This window comes from Canis aureus, chromosome 16, assembly GCF_053574225.1.
Source record: "Canis aureus isolate CA01 chromosome 16, VMU_Caureus_v.1.0, whole genome shotgun sequence".
Classification (NCBI taxonomy): domain Eukaryota; kingdom Metazoa; phylum Chordata; class Mammalia; order Carnivora; family Canidae; genus Canis; species Canis aureus.
The window spans coordinates 50275605-50293145 of NC_135626.1; the positions used below are offsets into that span (position 1 = coordinate 50275605).

The window sequence follows — 17541 nt, forward strand, 5'->3', positions numbered from 1 at the left end:
CCTTATGCACGTTTTACTCCGCATTAGCACCTTCAGATCCCAAATAGAGATGCCTTTATTTTCTTAAACATCTAGATTTTAGCCCATTCTCTGAAAGCACCCCCAAATCATTGGCACCTGGCACCATCTCTTGACCCCAGCCAGCACTACTTTCTCCACCTCAATATACAAGACCCTTAGCCCCAACCATTATCTTCTTCGGAATCTTCTTTTACTCTGAAAGTAGTTGGCTTTGGAGGAATAACCGGGATCCTGATACTGTTTTAAACCAAAAATTGTAGATTTTATTACCCATCTCATTATCCATTGTATTCATTGTATGTATCCACTCAATTATTATACCCATTGGTTGAGTATGTCTCCGCTTCTCTGGGTAGCTTATAAACACCTCAAGAACAATAGTTGTGGTTTATTTTCCTTCTTCTAGTGCCTGCCACACTCTTAGGTACTGGAATATATCTAGAATTAAAAATGAACAAATCAACACATTCTTTGCACAAGGAATGCTTTAATAATTATCCAAATATAACAACTTCTTCATTGTGGTCCTCTTGGTTTGCAAATGAGAGTCAGAACCAGAGGCCTGGGCCCAGACAGGTACAAGGAGGAAGCCCGAGAAAACCATTTATTCCTGGGGGCTATGGTCAGGTTTATTGGTAAATGGGAAGGAAAGAAAATAACCTGAAGCAGAGGCAAGAGGAAGGAGAAATGAATTCCTGAGTGAGAAGAGGAGCTCTGGAATGACTCTACGGCAGCCCTGTGTCCTGTCTCATCCCGAGAAACATCCTGTCATCCAGTAGGAGAGTGGCCGGCCTGCACAGTGCAACCTCCATGCTACCCTGTGGAAAGAAAACAGATTGGTTCTTGTTTTTACCACTCAGTAAGCTCCTTCTGCACCTACATGACCCAGATCTTAGAGCAGTGCTCAGAATCCCCTTCATTCCTAGCTCTCTGCTTTGTCCCCCCTGGCCCTCTGATTCTTCCCTTAAATTTCCCCTATCTGTGGTCTTTGTCCTCTACTTCCCCCACCCGATATGCTTCCACATTTTCAAATCCTTCTCTTCCTCTGAAGTAGGAGAGCACCATTGTAGAAGGATGAAAGATACTAAATAAATTAAAAGGTAAATAAATAAATAATCAATCTCAGGTGCAACCATTGACTCTTCCTCCAGAACAGGTCAGCCCTCATAGCCATCAGTGTCCCTTGTGCGTGGTGTTTCTAGAGTAGGCAAGGCACTTAACTCCCTCCATCCTCACAGACGCCTGGAGGCCAGTTGTAGTCAACTGGCCAGTTGTATATACAGCCAGTTGTATTCTGTGTATATCTGGTTTGAAGCTCAGAAAAGTAAAGTAAACATCCTAATGTCCACCGTCGTGGACAAATGCTGACAGGGGCATTTACATTTACAGAAAATGTTGCTGCCAATTAGCGAGAGGGGACCCTGTGGCAACCATGAAGGTATAGCTCAATTGCTCCCAGGCCTCCAGCTGATGGAACCAAGCAGGGATCTGCATCCAAACTGAACCAATCAGGTTCTTTATCCCAGGCACTTGGACAGGGACTAAGCCTAGGCAGTCTCTGTTGCTGCTCAGGACATTAGCCCATCCACTTGGGGCAGCCAGAGTCTGTGCTGTGGAATGTGGAGCAGAGAATGCTGCTCTCTACCAAGAAAGTAGTGAAGCAAATGCACCAGGAGGCAGAAACTTGCCAGGAAAAGCTGGCTGACACTTTCCAGCTCTGCTTCCATTACCTTCTGAGGTCTAGCCGCACCTGTGTAAGCTCAGTGAGACACCTTGTGCCCTCAGGATACAGCTCCCTCAACTCACTTGAGTTACTTTGTTACTGCATCCAAAAGAGTTTTATTTATTTATTTTTTAAAGATCTATTTTTTTTAAAAGATTTTATTTATTCATGTGAGACACACAGAGAGAGACAGAAACATGGGCAGAGGGAGAAGCAGGCTCCCTGATGTGGGATTCGATCCCAGGCCCTGGGGGATCACCACCTGAGCTGAAGGCAGATGATCAACCACTGAGCCACCCAGGCACCCAAATATTTATTTATTTATTTATTTATTTATTTATTTATTTATTTATTTAGAGAGAGACAGAGAGAGAGAGAGCGAGCACCCTAACGGGGTGAGGGCCAGAGGGAGAGGGGGAAATCCCAAGCAGACTCTGTGCTGGTGTGGAGCCTGACATGGGGCTTGAATCATGACTGTGAGATCATGACTTGAGTGGAAATCAAGAGTTGGACGCTCAACTGACTGAGCCATCCAGACGCCCCCTCTAAAATAATTTTAGTACATCAGAGAAAGACCCAGATCCTGGGTATTGTAAGTCAGAGTTCCAAGCCCTGCCACTCTCCCACATTTTTCTAGGCTATAAAGGGGTCTAGTCCTTGCCTACTGTGCCTTTCTCTGTCACTACAACCTTCCCAGTGCTCTGGCTGCTAACTTAGTCCCACAGTGTTCTCCTCACCAGTTCTTCATACCCCCTGCTCCAGAGACAATCTTTTTTTTGCACAGCTGATGGCTGAGAGAAGATTGAGGCTCAGTACATCTGGAAGGGAGAGAGAGAGAGAGAGAGAGAGAGAGAGAGAGCGAGCACACCTGTGAGAACAGAGGACTAAGACTGAGGCAAGCTCTCTCTCCTTGGCTTGTCCCTGCGCTGGCATGTACCCCCCAGGGGCTGAGTATTTCCAGATTAGGCAAAGCCTCCCTCCCAGAGGCCTATTTAGACATCCCCACAATGGGGATAGGGAGTGGCCTGGGTTCTGGCAGGAGGCACAGGACAACTGTTTACCCCCATACTTCCTAGTCAGGGTAGATGGTAGTTCATGCCACGTTTGAGGGTTTCTAGGGAAAGGAGATGTCAAAACAGGCAGCATAGAGACCAAGGTATATCTTGCCTGATCAGGGAGGCTCTTCAGATGAAGAGTCTCGGGATATGAATCAGAGTATGAAAGAGGAGAGAAGGTCCAAGTCATGGACCTATGGAGCCTCCTGGAGCGGCTCTGAGGTGGGCAGTTTGCACTTGGCCTTTAATCAGACATTGGCCAAAGTTTTTACTTGATGGTTAGAGTGGAGCCTTCAGGGCCACCAGCCTGGAATTCGGCACTGGTTCTATGAGTCTCAGTTTGCTCATCTGAAAAGTGGGCATAATAGTTTCCATCACATGAAACACTGGGTAAAATGGGCTCTGCAGGTAAAATGGTTAGTATATAACACACTCTCAAGAAATGTTGGCTGCTGCTGTTGCTCCTGCTCTGCTATTAACTATGCAGAGCTTTTCTAGAACCCGTACACCAAAGAATATGCTAAGTGGATGGGCACTACAGCCACTTGTCAAGTCCTCTGCTCAGCAAAAACATTCCTGGACTCCATGGGCAGTCCCTCTGGGGACATTCCCAGGCCTTGCATAGGAATAGAAGTCTTGTGAGTAGAGCTTCCCCACCCTGGAGCCCTGGCCAGACCTTGACAGTCCTCGTGGCAAATGTTTTCTGAGTGACTCCTGTCATCATTGCACCAGTAATGGCTGTTGATCTGGAAGCTGCCGTCTGCGTTTTCATTTCCCTTCGATATGTTGAATCTGCTTTCCACAAAAGCCAGACATAGCCCTTCAAACAGGGAGAAGAGGGTTTTTAGAAGAGGGTTTTATGTTTTTAAAAGAGTGTTTTTTTTTGTTTGTTTGTTTTTAGGGTTATTGAGCTGAAGGAGGAGGGAGATGGAGAGAGGGAGATCAGGAAGCGGAAGAAAGACAAGAGGATAGGCACTTTTACGGAGGGATATTGAAGGTAGACAGGCATTCAATTTTCAAAGAAGTGAGACTATAAATGGCAAGCAAAGACAATGGGTCTCTTTGGGGCCCTTTACAATTACTGTCAAACAGCCAATCCCTTTGGGCCTGGTACCAGAACTTAGAGGGGATGTGTATCCAAAAAGCCCAGGAAATTATAAATTATAAATGTTAACAAATGGGCCTGGGTGCCTCCTGAATGTCTAGATACTCTGGGGGAACTTGGCTCTCTCAGTTCAAGGGCAATCAAAATGGTCAAAACTTAACGATCCAGCACCTACAAAAAGAGGAAGCAATTCAAAAGCCTCCAAACCCACCTAGCCATCAGCTTCCCCAGGATCCACTCACCTACACTCTTCCCGACATGTAACATCACGTCTAGTACTGTGTTCCCTGTGTTCAGTACTGGGACTAACCTGCAATCAGCTCTGGCTGGGAGGAGCTCCGGGTGAGGGTCGTCTCTAAATGCCAGGAAAACCTTCATGGGCATGGGTCTGTGACCACAGCCAACCCCACATAGTGCAACCCCCTGGGTTTCTACAGATTACAGTCCAAAAGGCAGTGATAAGCTTCCAGTGTCCCAGGCTGAATGAGTAGCCATCCCTCACCTTCCAGGTATTTGGATGATAAGGTACCATTGCAGCAGCCAACACAAGTAACATAATATGAATGCTAGAAACACAATCCTTGAGGACAGGTGCAGGAGCGCAGACATTCAGGAAAACCTCTTGAACCACGGGACATAGATCTCTACTCCTCCACACTTACTTACCATCTGAGGCCCTGTACCAATGGAGCTACTCAGTAACTACCCGGCTCTGAAAAAGCACCTGGATTGGCTGTTGGGGGGCAGCAGGTGGGGCTGGCAAGAGACTGCACTAAGTTTTCAGATCAGATGGGGACCGCATTAAGGGAAGAATGGGCACAGAGCTGAGAGGAAGAGATGGGGGCATGGAGGCCTCATTTTAAGAAGATTGGGTTGGGGTGGTAGGAACTGGGGCGGCAAGAGTCGGGGGCAGTTTAGCAAAGATGAAGTGTTCTCAGGATGGCTGCAGGTGGAAAGAAAGCATGTGGTGGGCTGGGAAGTGAGGGCTTGAGTCGGTGTGGACAAGAAGATGCATCGAAGACTTGGGATAGGGCAGAGATCAGAGCTATCAAGAAGGGGGTGAGCTCAACAGGGCATCCGCTTGGATGGCAGGCATTGAATAAGGGTGGGTGGAGGTGGGTGTTAGGGCTGAGCAGACCTTCCGGGACTGGGATAAGAAAGCTGGGTCAGAAAAGGGGAAAGCCATAGCGGTGGGGCTCAGGGGAGGTTGGCGTGGAGCACCGGGATTGCCACAGGGGTTGAGGGGTGAGGATGTGATGCCTCAGAGGGCGGAGGAGGGATGTGTCTGCGCTCGGGGTTGGAACTGGACTCCCAGGGGGTCAAGAGTGTGGCTGCATTTACGCGACGCCAGGGGCGAGGGGGTGGGGGTACGTGCTGGGCTCGGGTCCCCGTCGGGAGAAGATGGAGGGGGCGGTCAGCAGGGGCTGTGCGGGCTGAAGGCTCGGCTCCGAGGGGGTAGGGCGCGGGCTTACAACGGGGAAGGCAAAGGGTTCTGAAGCAGGACAGCGCAAAGGCGACCAGGGGTCGGGACCACGGAACGCGCCCGCCGCCCGTTCGCATCTCGACCCCGCCCCCCTCCCCTCTCCTCCCCCTGACCCCGGACTCACCAGAGCGAGCGGGGAGGGGGCGGGGTCGCTCCTGGCCGCTGCAGCCTCTCAGCCTCCGACCCGACGCTCCGGCCTCTCCGCCACCGACGCCCGGAAACTGCGCTCGAGGCCCTGACTCCATCCCGGGGGCTGGGCGCTCGGCCCCGCCCCCGGCCCGCGGAGCCAATGGCGGGGCGGGAGGAGCCGCGGGGCGGGGCCAACGTTCCTGAAGCCTGGGAAGCCTTGAACAAAGGCCAACAGAGTTTTCAGCAGCTCCTGACCACTGCCCTAGTAAGACCCCAGTCCCCCTTAAAGTGCCTGCCCGTGAAACTCAAGGCTGTCTAAAGAATTTGCTGCTTATTCCAGCCACCACCTGAAGATAGGGCCCCTGTTTCCCAGCTTCTGTGAGAGAGTAGGAGTCTAGCTTTGGTAGGTGCCAGTTAGCAAGTCCAGAAGTTTCCATATGGGCTAACCCCCTTCCTGCCTTTTGTAATCTTTCACTTCTGACTATGGAGCCCCTACTCATTCCCTTCCCTAGTCCCTCAATCTCCCTGTGCAATACTCAGTCACCTCTGTACTTACCCCAGTTGAGTTCCGTTCACGATGAACCCTCTACCCTGAGCCACTGCAATATTCTATTACTATGGAAATCTTCTGGACAACTTTAAGTAGTGCCTGGTTTGTTTTTTTATGACAGGGAAGATGTTCAGGATCAGTTTTTAAATTTAATTTGCTTATTTTTCAGGATCAGCCTTTATATAAGCATCCCAAGGATGTTTGAGTTTAGAGGTCCAAAGGCCACATTTTTTAAAAAAAGATTTTATTTATTTATTCATGTGAGAGAGAGAGAGAGGCAGAGCACAGGCAGAGGGAGAAGCAGGCTTCATGCAGGAAGCCCGATGTGGGACTCAATCCCCGGACTCCAGGATCACACCCTTGGCTGAAGGCAGTCGCTCAACCTCTGAGCCACCCAGGGATCCCCATAAGGCCACATTTTTAGAAACTCTGTTTCCCTATGGGCACCGTTTCCTCTGGCAGCCCTTTTGAATGGGGGCTATGTTTTCTCAGATACCTCACTGCCATTAGTCCATGCAGCTTTCATTCCAGTGAGAACATTCTGGAGGCCAACCTAAGAATCAACTCCAAGTGCTTCTCCAGTCACCTCTGGGGATGACTGCATGTGATTGGTATCCAGTATCTGGTACCTTAACCTGCTGCCCAGCTAAAATGACACCTTTTGTGTTTCTGACTTAGCTAGCTCTCCACCATGTTACTACTCCATGTAGACAACACCTTCCTTTTAGAAAGACTTTAACACCCACCCATTTGTTAGATAGTATTGGTTGGCTCTTGCTACCCACTTCTATCCCTTTCTTTGCAGGTGCTAGAAGCCCACAAACCACATTTCACAGATTCCCTTGACAGCAGAGTTCTGCCAACAAAATGTACCTGTGTGAAATCTAGGAGGTGAAAAGGAGGTGGAAACCATTCTTTCCTCCTCTGCAGCAGCAGATGTGCAGGCTACATATTGGGACTGCATGTTGCCAGTCAAGGCTTGGGACCATGGAGTGCTGCAGTGACTTCAGCAGTGGGTTCCCGAAGTGTACTGCCTTTTGAGTGGCAGCAGCAGCTTTGAATGTATGGAAAGTAGCTGTGGTAAAGTAACCTGACATTCACCACTGCTAGCCCCACAGTGGTGAGCATCCATTCCTTGTAAGACATTATGACCAGAGCTGATACCAAGGGATGGATGCTTAACCATCTGAGCCACCCTGGCATCCCAGAAGTGGAGGGAGTTGTGCTTCTTCCACAGATTGCACTTCATTATCTGTGTTGGTTGAGGAAGGCAGTAGTAGGTTTGGTGGTGGGTGGCTTTGGGAGAGAGCCTGGTAGCACACATCTGACCCTCAGTGGAGTCAGGAGAGGCCAGTAGGGTGGTCCATGAGAATGGGTAAGTGGCACCACCAATATATTTTCTGAAATAAAGGCGTGAGGAGGGCAGTCTTGGGTAATTACCACCCTCACACATTTTTCTTTACCCTAGCCTTCCAGCCCCTCCCTGCTAGCTATCCAAGGGTTGGGATTTTTTTTTTTTAAGGAAAAGAAACAAAATACCCCAATGTGAATTATCTATAGCTTGTAAGAATGAAGAACCCCCTTTGCCAAGACGGGGCACATATTTTGTGCATGAGTTTGAGCGCTTGGGAAGAAAAAGAGGCCTTAGCCCTACTGTGGAGCTAGGCTCAGTGATCCAAATATTCTGGTAACGCTAAAAATCTGAAAGGAGGGGCCAGAAACAGATGATCTTCTATGGGCAGGTCAAGCATGCTGTGAATAACTTGTATTTGGTGAACCAGGGGAGAGAGCACCAGAATAAACTGCCAATTGATTTAATAGTCTGTACACCTGGAGATATGTTTTCCGGTCTTCAGACACTGATTTTATTGGGGAAATGAGGGGTAGATATCCTTTTCATCATTGCATCCACTGCCTCTTGTGGAAGTACAGACTCCCACGAGGGATTCTAGCTTCAGGCCTGTTCCTTTCTCCCATGGCCCCTGTTACCTGTATATACCTGTTTATTTCCATTTTAATTTCTTACCACATGGCTAGAATTGATTATTAATTTATACATTTTTAATATGAGAAAAATAAGTATTTTACAAGCAATGCTGAGAAGCCAATATCAGAAAATAAACTTTATGGTGGGAATGTGAACTAGTTCAGCCACTCTGGAAAACTGTGTGGAGGATCCTCAAAGAGTTAAAAATAGATCTGCCCTATGATCCAGCAATTGCACTGCTGGGGATTTACCCCAAAGATACAGATGCAATGAAACGCCGGGACGCCTGCACCCCGATGTTTCTAGCAGCAATGTCCACAATAGCCAAAGTGTGGAAGGAGCCTCGGTGTCCATCAAAAGATGAATGGATAAAGAAGATGTGGTCTATGTATACAATGGAATATTACTCAGCCATTAGAAACGACAAATACCCACCATTTGCTTCAACGTGGATGGAACTGGAGGGTATTATGCTGAGTGAAGTAAGTCAGTCGGAGAAGGACAAACATTATATGGTCTCATTCATTTGGGGAATATAAATAATAGTGAAAGGGAATAAAGGGGAAAGGAGAAAAAAATGAGTGGGAAGTATCAGAAAGGGAGACAGAACATAAGAAACTCCTAACTCTGGGAAACGAACTAGGGGCGGTAGAAGGGGAGGTGGGCAGGCTGTGGGGGTGACTGGGTGACGGGCACTGACGGGGGCACTTGATGGGATGAGCCCTGGGTTTTATTCTATATGTTGACAAATTGAACACCAATAAAAAAATAAATTTTTTAATAAAAATAAAAAGAAAATAAACTTTAGACAGCCTGAGGCAGGACAAGGTCACTTGAGGATGATGACATGCGGAGTTCGGAGTTCACTGTCGCTCTCCTCACCCAGGTCTTCAGCAGCTGAATTTGTAGCCTGAGGCTTCTCTGCTGGCGCATCACCTTTCTCTCTGCAAAAAAAGAAGAATGCCTTTAACTCTGTAAAGGAACAATTAAACTTTTCATAATTAACTCATTTTAGAAAAGAAGTATAAATTGTCCCCAATCAGGTACCCTGGTTCCTTGTTGAAAATCTCATCCTCATCAGAAGAATCCCTGTCGTGTAGCTTCTGTGCCATGTTTTTCTTCCGTGTGGCATTGAGAGGTCTGTACATGTCCCAAAGCCACAGTGGCCGCCTTCTCCAGAAAAAACCCTCCTAGAAAACAGAAAGGACATAGTTAGTTCTGCATTTCCCCTGCTCTCTCCAGCCATGGGACTTTATCTTCCTCAGATTTACCTGACTCTCCCGTTGGATTGAACATCTCTTATGCAGCAGAGACTTAAAGAAGAGCCTTGGAGGAAACACATATGCAGACAATTAGTGATTCACGCCATTTCCCATGCCTCTCTTAATGTGTATCTCTGGTCCTATTAGGACATCTCAGTCCATAATCACAGGAAGCAAAATCATGACAGACCTGGGATCCTGAAAACAATCCCATGCATGCTACACTTCCAGAATTTTCCCATGTCTGTCTATAATGGCCCCACAATTTCTCTGGGGAGGCCTTTGTATGTGGCTTGGCATTGAGTATAGGCAAGATTTTCATCCTGCTCACCTGGGCCCTTGGCCAAGTACCCTCGTGCAGTGAACAAACTGTGCAACTATAACACAGAAGCACCTTACTCTCTCCAGAAGCAGTTTACTTTGGTCCCCTTTGGACTTTGTCTCATAGGCATCATTCGCTGGGGAGGAGAGAGAGGTGTTTCTATTTTCCTAGCTGCTGTATCCTACAAGTTGATTCACACCAAATAAATGCACGAGTCCAAGCAACAAAGTTACCTAACTCACTGACTTTCTCACTGCAGGCTGTGGCTAATGAGTGAGTGAGGAAGGTCACAGCCAGCACTAAAACACAAAATATTATTTTTGAATACAAACAATATAGAAAAAATCAGAATGTATACTACGTTTGTCTTAGAAACTGCTTATGTTGGCACGCCCAGGTGGCTCAGCAGTTTAGTAATGCCTTTGGCTCAGGGCGTGCGTGGTCCCGGTCTGGGGATCGACTCCACATTAGGCTCCATGAGAGGACAATTACCTTAACCCTGCTTAATCCCACGTTGTGAAAATAGTTTATGAACACAGATATTTCTGGTGAATATTTTAAGGCAGAAACCTACTTGTATTAGTAAATATATATATATATAATTATCTTTTAAACTACCTGGCACAGTACCAGAGAGGACTTCAGTTAAAAATTTTCTGAAGTTGGGGTGCCTGGATGGTTCAGTGATTGTCTGCCTTTGGCTCAGGTCATGATCCTGGGGTCCTGGGATTGAGTCCCACATCGGGCTCCTCACAGGGAGCCTGCTTCCTCCTCTGCTTATGTCTCTGCCTCTCTCTCTGTGTCTCTCATGAATAAATAAGGTTTTTAAAAAAATATATTTGGTTTTTTTGCTTGTTTAACTAATTCTCAGACTACCTATCATCCTCTTCATGTTTTGTTGTATCTATCTAGAATTCAATGTATGCTTTCAAGATTAAGTTTTGAAAAATATAAGAAAATGTGGGACTTATAAAGATTAAAAAATTTTTCTATCATAAAATAACACAGTTAAAATAAAGAAACTACATTTAAAAATCAGTTCCTAATACGGTGGCTTGGTTAAAACTCTAATGAAATAAATCAAAATGTTAACTCTCAAATTGCTCATTAACTCACCTTTGAAAGACTTTAGACCATCCAACAATCTATCTTGAAAGATCTTCCCAGAAGCTACAATGCAAAGCACACTCTATATCAGATAAAATGTCATATACATGGTCAGAAAAATGATACATATATTCCATAATTTCAGGGAGAGTTTTCATTTACTGATTAAATATGTTATTTCATCCTCTAGTAAAAATATAAAAAAAGGAGACTATGTGAGAACTTTCAAGGGAGAATTATGCGATTCTAAACAGCTGACAGAACTGTTAACAGACTCTCTACACTGATATTTCTTTCTTCTTTGATCTCTAATTCTTCTAAAAAATCTCTCCAGATCACATTTCTTCATATTCTTTCCTGTGGTTTTGTCCTTGGCTAGAGGTCATGACATTAAATTTATTTTGCCCCTGATGGCCTGGATTAAAATGAACAGGAGGGTATCCATATAACTTAAGACATACCTTTTCTAATTACTTTAAATAAATGTATTCTTAAAGCTAAAAGAGAACTTTAAAAAACTTTTAAAAACTTCTCCCATCATACCATAAAGCTAAGTATTCTAGATGGCAATTAAGGTATCTTTATGGCTCACCATCAACTGGAAGTTTGTTTAGCAGTCTCTTTTGTTCTTTATCTGGTAGCTCAATACATATATTGCTCACAAAATCTGGCAGATATTGCACATTAATCTTTCGTCCTTTGAAAATATGAAATGTGATCATTCAATAATTTTATAGAATAATTATTTCAAATAATTTAATGATATTACACATGTTTCTTCTTAATTTGTGGAAGTTCAAAGATACAATAAGATATATACATCTATATCTATACAGAATTAAGAAGGATCATATATCAAATTTAAAGATAAAGATACTGAAAAGTATGATTTCCTAACTGGACAAGGAGTGAAAGTAGAAGAGAATAAATTTTATCTGAATAACTATCTGGTTATCAACATCAATTCATTTACACACCTTACCAGAGTATTATGCATTTAAAAATTTTTTTCTAAAATGTTATTTGCTCTTGGGCAGCCCCGGTGGCGCAGCAGTTTAGCACCGCCTGCAGCCCGGAGTGTGATCCTGGAGACCTGGGATCAAGTCCCACGTCGGGCTCCCTGCATGGAGCCTGCTTCTCCCTCTGCCTGTGTCTATGCATCTCTCTCTCTCTGTGTCTCTCATGAATAAATAAATAAAACATCTTTTAAAAAATAAATAAAAAAATAAAATGTTATTTGCTCTAATACTGACAATAAAAAAGCTTTATCTTGTTGCTTGATATATCCTGATTTGGGAATCTAGTGTTAATTAATAAATATTGTTAGTCTAAAAACTCCAGAAAGTTTAGAAGTTGTTGGTAAGTTATAGATTTGGTTACTATATAAAAAGGCAAATTATGGGACATGAGCAGCAAATATTATTAGAAAAGGTTGAAAGCTAATATTTACAAATCAGTAATAAAATAGTAGAAAATATTTAAAACTAAACTACTACATAAAGCCTGAGGATCTTGGTTTTATATAATTTCCTACTGACCTGCAGAAGCTTTCAATCCATCAAACAACGTTTTCATTATAATTCTCCCATATGCTGTAAGAAGAAAAAAAAACAGGATGATAAAAATAAAAAAATAAAAAAATATATAAAATAAAAAAAGAGATAGACTGTGAGACAAAAAATAAAGTTATTATTTGCAATATTAAGTAATACTCATCTGTTAAAGGGGCCAAAAGAATACCAATGGTAGGATTGTCCCCATGGTGAATACAGACAGAATACTATGCATGTCTGTCCCCAAAACAAAGTCAAGGCATCAGATGAGAGTGATAGTTCAAGTTTCAGATCATCAGTGTTTTGCTATTACAATACACAAAAATGTATTAATGATTAAAAGATGATAAAAGTGATTCATTTGCTCTCAGAGGGAAGAGTGTCATGGACAACACATTCACCACAAAATTCTTCAAGGAATGTTGGTGGCTGCCATTATTCCAAGGGTCTGGGATGTCAGATGGCTGACTACCACCTGCAGGAGACGACTGTCAGCAAAACCTGTAACCTTTTTTCTTCCCCTTCCTACTTTTCCTTCTTGTCTCTTTTTCTAAGGACTGATAGGAAGAGAAAGTAAAAAAGCTTCTTGGTCAATATACTATGCTTCTTTTCTAAAATTGTTGTTGCTACTGTTGTTGCTAACTGGTCTTTGGGAAAGAACATTTTATAGAAAATAACTTAATTCATGTAATAAAATTATACTAAAGATCACTCCAAAATCCTTTGTATCATCGTTGGGCAAATTTCCAGGAAAAAACGGCCTATGATATTCTCTAGTTTGTTGTATAAATTAGATTTCAAATCCATTCAAGAGACAATGGATTCCTTGCAATGCTGTAACATGGGCGATTATGTAAAAGTACTGTGTGGTGAATGTAATAAAATAAAAAAATCTCAATAAAAATGTAAACATGATTCAAAATCTGGTAGTAAAACTTTTTGTGTTGATATTTGTGTTGACATTTAGCAGACTTTTCTGCTAATCATGGTTCTTAAATACCTTTTATAGACTTCACACCATCCAACAATGTGTTCTGATACACTTTTCCAGCAGCTATTAAAAAAAAAAAAAACAGAAAAAGCACAATTTATATCCGAAGGAAGAGAACATGGACAGTTACAGAGCTACTGGAAAACTTGGGTAATTCTAGAAAGAAAGTCTTTTACTCTTTCCTTAGGAAATCTGTTCCATCTTTCCATCAAGTAAAAATTATTTTGGGAAAAAGAAAATAGTCTTGGTGACAAAAATGTATATAGTGTTCAGCAACCAAGAAGACTGATGGGAAGACTCCCATCAGAAAAAAAAATCACTACATCTTTATGTTCCTTCTCTCTTTTTTTCTTTTTCCTAATCTCTCACTGCCCTCAGTTTCCTTCTTTTTCTTCCCTTCCTTTCCTTTAGGCTGCTCAGGAACAGGAATGGGTAGCAATATTATGATCTGCATCAACTCTGATGGCAAAATTCTCAGTTGATAAGCTTGGTGACTCCTAGATTGAATCTATATGTCAGTGAACTTATCTTTTTTTCTAATCATTTCAGTACCTTATAGAAGAAATAAAGAGGCAATATTCTAGAAATGCTTACAATGACCCCCAAAACCCAGCTCCCCAGAAAAGCTACTCTGGCACTCATATGGCTCACTGTTGATTGGCACTGTTTGTTGCAGCTTCACAAATTCTTTCTCACTGAGCTCGATCCCCATGTTTCCCAGAATTTTCAGCAGATCACTGACATCAATCTTTTTTCCTTTCAAAAGACAGGAACATCAGTGCTTGAAAAAATGATCACCTTCAACTTGGAAGTAATGAATGGGCAAAATGAGACACATACAACTACATAGAATTACCGGGAAACCACAAACAAAATACAGGTCCTTAATGTCATAAAAGGAACACTCTCAGGGTGCCTGGGGGACTCAGTTGGTTAAGCATCTGCCTTCAGCTCAGGTCATGATCTTGGAGTCCTGGGATTGAACCCTGCATATGGCTTCCTGCTCAGCAGGGAGTCTGCTTTTCCCTCTCCCCCATCCCTCCACACTACCTGTACTCCATCTCTCTCTTTCTCTAAAATAAATATATAATCCCTTTCACTATTTCTTATAAGAGAAAGGATGGGAACTGAGTAGGAAAAATTAGAGAGGGAGAGAAACCATGAGAGACTCCTAACTCTGGGAAATGAACAAAGGATTATGGAAGCAGTGTTTGTCGGGGGGGTTGGAGTAACTGGGTGAGGAGGGCATTTGATGGGATGAGCACTGGGTATTACTGTATGTTGGCAAATCGAACTTCAATAAAAACAAAACAATAAATAAATAAGTGAAATCTTTAAAAAAAGAGAATACTCTTAGCAATGGATTTGTGTACATCTAATGCAGCAGAGGATAAGTTTGCCTTTGAGATTGGCTAGCAAATTTGAATAATGGAATCAATAATTCTGGCAGGGGAACTCAGAATTGTGGGAAGATTATAAATTATATGATTTTTCTCTATATATGCCTGTCAAGGTATGGGGTTATCTGAATATTGGTGAGGTAAATGATATTATTGTCTTATTAAAAAAAAATTCTGTCAAATTTCTTACCAAAATACAGAATTTTAATTGTGTGTTAAGAATTTAAGTTGTTGGGGATCCCTGGGTGGCGCAGCGGTTTGGCGCCTGCCTTTGGCCCAGGGCGCGATCCTGGAGACCCGGGATTGAATCCCACATCGGGCTCCCGGTGCATGGAGCCTGCTTCTCCCTCTGCCTGTGTCTCTACCTCTCTCTCTCTCTGTAACTATCATAAATAAATAAAAATTAAAAAAAAAAAAAGAATTTAAGTTGTTGGGATCCCTGGGTGGCTCAGCAGTTTAGCGCCCACCTTTGGTCCATGGTGCGATCCTGGAGTTCCGGGATCGAGTCCCGCGTCGGGCTCCCGGCATGGAGCCTGCTTCTCCCTCCTCCTGTGTCTCTGCCTCTCTCTCTCTCTCTCTCTCTCTCTCTATGTCTATCATGGATAAATAAAATGAATAAATCTTTAAAAAAATTTAAGTTGTTTAAATAAATGCAGTATAGGACTCTGAAAGTAAGTATTTGATGAAACATAGTATAAAGACAAAATGTAACAGTTTGGATAAGTTGAAAAAATATATTTTTTTTAATATTTTTAAAGATTTTATTTATTTATTTATTCTTGATAGACATAGAGAGAGAGAGAGAAGGGCAGAAACACAGGCAGGGGGAGAAGCAGGCTCCATGCCAGGAGCCGGATACGGGACTCGATACCGGGACTCCAGGATTATGCCCCGGGTCAAATGCAGGCGCTAAACCGCTGAGCCACCCAGGGATCCCCTGAAAAGATATTTTTTAAATGGTACTTTTTTATCTTTTTATTTTAATTTCAGTCAGTTAACATGTAGTGTAATATTAGACTCGTGAAAAATATAGTGATTCAACACTTTCATGTAACACCCGAGGCTCATCACAATAAGTGCACTCCTTAGCCCCCATCAATGTGTTCTCTATAGTTAAGAGTCTGTTTTGGGGGGATCCCTGGGTGGCTCAGCAGTTTAGCGTCTGCCTTTGGCTCAGGGCGTGATCCTGGAGTCCCAGGATCCAGTCCCACATCCGGCTCCCTGTGTGGAGCCTGCTTCTCCCTCTGCTTGTGTCTCTGCCTCTCTCTGTCTCTCTCTCTCTCTCTCTCCTTCTCTGTGTTTCTCATGAATAAATAAATAAAATCTTTTTAAAAAAGAGTCTGTTTTTTGGTTTGCCTCTCTGTTCTTTTTCCCCCTATCATTTTATTTTTTTTGTTTTTTTTCCCCCTATCATTTTAAAAATAAAATAGTACAATTTTACAGTAACTTGCCACTCACTAGAAAAAGCTTTCAATGCATCCATTAACTTTTTCATTTAACCTTTCCATTATCTGTTAAGAAACACATGTAAGTCAAACACAGATATAACACTGACACTCATTAGCAATATGAAATTAAAAAATAAAGCAATATATGTATACTCTAATATTTTATCCTATATTCATCCCTACCATGAGCCAGAAGTTCTAAAATATTACTAGAGCTTTGATTCATTGAACTGTAGCAAATTAAACCTCTGGCAGTTAAGGATGAGATATAAAATTATTCACCATATTCCATAGAGTCAGCTTCATGACTCCTATGCATTTGAAAACTCTACTGTTTACACCAAGCATAAGGAACAGGATTTACAATTTGTGTGTTACATATCAATATTTGCATTTAGCTGTTACAATTGATCTTCCTGTGTAATAAGCTAATACTGTGTAATGAGCTAATAAGCTAATAACCTGACTTTTCTTTTTTTTATTTTTATTTTTTTATTGGAGTTCAATTTGCCAACATATAGCATAACACCCAGTGCTCATCCTGCCAAGTGCCCCCTTCAGCCCATCACCCAATCACCCCAACCCCCGCCCACCTCCCCCACTTCCACTACCCCTTGTTCATTTCCCAGAATTAGGGGTCTCTCATGTTTTGTCACCCTCTCTGATATTTTCATTCATTTTCTCTCCTTTCCCTTTATTCCCCCTCACTAATTTTTATATTCCCCAAATGAATGAGACCATATAATGTTTGTCCTTTTCCAATTGACTTATTTCACTCAGCATAATACTCTCCATGTCCATCCATGTCAAAGCAAATGGTGGGTATTTGTCGTTTCTAATGGCTTGAGTTATACTCCATTGTATACATATACCACATCTTTATCCATTCATCTTTCGATGGACACCGAGGCTCCTTCCACAGTTTGGCTATTGTGGACATTGCTGCTATAAACATTGGGGTGCAGGGGTCCCGGCGTTTCATTGCATCTGTATCTTTGGGGTAAATCCCCAGCAGTGCAATTGTTGTGTTGTAGGGCAGATCTATATTTAACTCTTTGAGGAACCGCCACACAGTTTTCCAGAGTGGTTGCACCAGTTCACATTCCCACCAACAGTGCAAGAGGGTTCCCCTTTCTCCACATCCTCTCCAACATTTGTTTCCTGTCGTGTTAATTTTCCCCATTCTCACGGGTGTGAGGTGGTATCTCATTGTGGTTTTGATTTCTATTTCCCTGATGGCAAGGTATGCGGAGCATTTCCTCATGTGCTTGTTGGCCATGTCCATGTCTTTCTCTGTGGGATTTCTGTTCATGTCTTTTGCCCATTTCATGAATGGATTGTTGGTTTCTTTGCTGTTGAGTTTAAGAAGTTCTTTATAGATCTTGGATACTAGCCCTTTATCTGA

The 17541-nt window shown here is 43.0% G+C and overlaps 2 protein-coding genes and 1 long non-coding RNA gene across 6 annotated transcripts in view; 1 reads left to right on the plus strand and 2 right to left on the minus strand.

Annotated features, from left to right (window-relative positions):
- Nucleotides 1-488: 488 nt before the first annotated feature.
- On the minus strand, nucleotides 489-5478 carry LOC144286881 (lysozyme-like protein 6). The gene is made up of 4 exons (XM_077853973.1): nucleotides 5377-5478; nucleotides 3476-3619; nucleotides 2495-2562; nucleotides 489-839 (listed from the first exon to the last, which is right to left on the minus strand). The coding sequence occupies exons 1-4, from the start codon at nucleotides 5462-5464 to the stop codon at nucleotides 747-749; spliced, it is 393 nt and encodes a 130-aa protein (XP_077710099.1). The 5' UTR covers nucleotides 5465-5478; the 3' UTR covers nucleotides 489-746.
- Nucleotides 5479-5516: 38 nt separating this feature from the next.
- Nucleotides 5517-9222, plus strand: LOC144286884 (uncharacterized). Its single transcript, XR_013354842.1, has 2 exons — nucleotides 5517-5919; nucleotides 6872-9222. It is a non-coding gene; the product is annotated as an uncharacterized LOC144286884 (long non-coding RNA).
- Nucleotides 8816-17541, minus strand: part of LOC144286872 (uncharacterized) — a 112263-nt gene continuing 103537 nt past the window's right edge. For 2 of the 4 annotated variants that reach the window (XM_077853941.1, XM_077853942.1), the window contains exons 14-21: nucleotides 15156-15281; nucleotides 13298-13351; nucleotides 12283-12336; nucleotides 11337-11441; nucleotides 10754-10807; nucleotides 9325-9379; nucleotides 9101-9243; nucleotides 8816-8997 (exon numbers count right to left, since the gene is read on the minus strand). In XM_077853941.1, coding sequence (XP_077710067.1) covers nucleotides 8858-8997; nucleotides 9101-9243; nucleotides 9325-9379; nucleotides 10754-10807; nucleotides 11337-11441; nucleotides 12283-12336; nucleotides 13298-13351; nucleotides 15156-15281 — 731 coding nt within the window. In that variant the 3' untranslated portion in view covers nucleotides 8816-8857. The remainder of the gene's footprint in view (nucleotides 8998-9100; nucleotides 9244-9324; nucleotides 9380-10753; nucleotides 10808-11336; nucleotides 11442-12282; nucleotides 12337-13297; nucleotides 13352-15155; nucleotides 15282-17541) is intronic. The other 2 variants (XM_077853944.1, XM_077853943.1) reach the window with 1 other exon arrangement.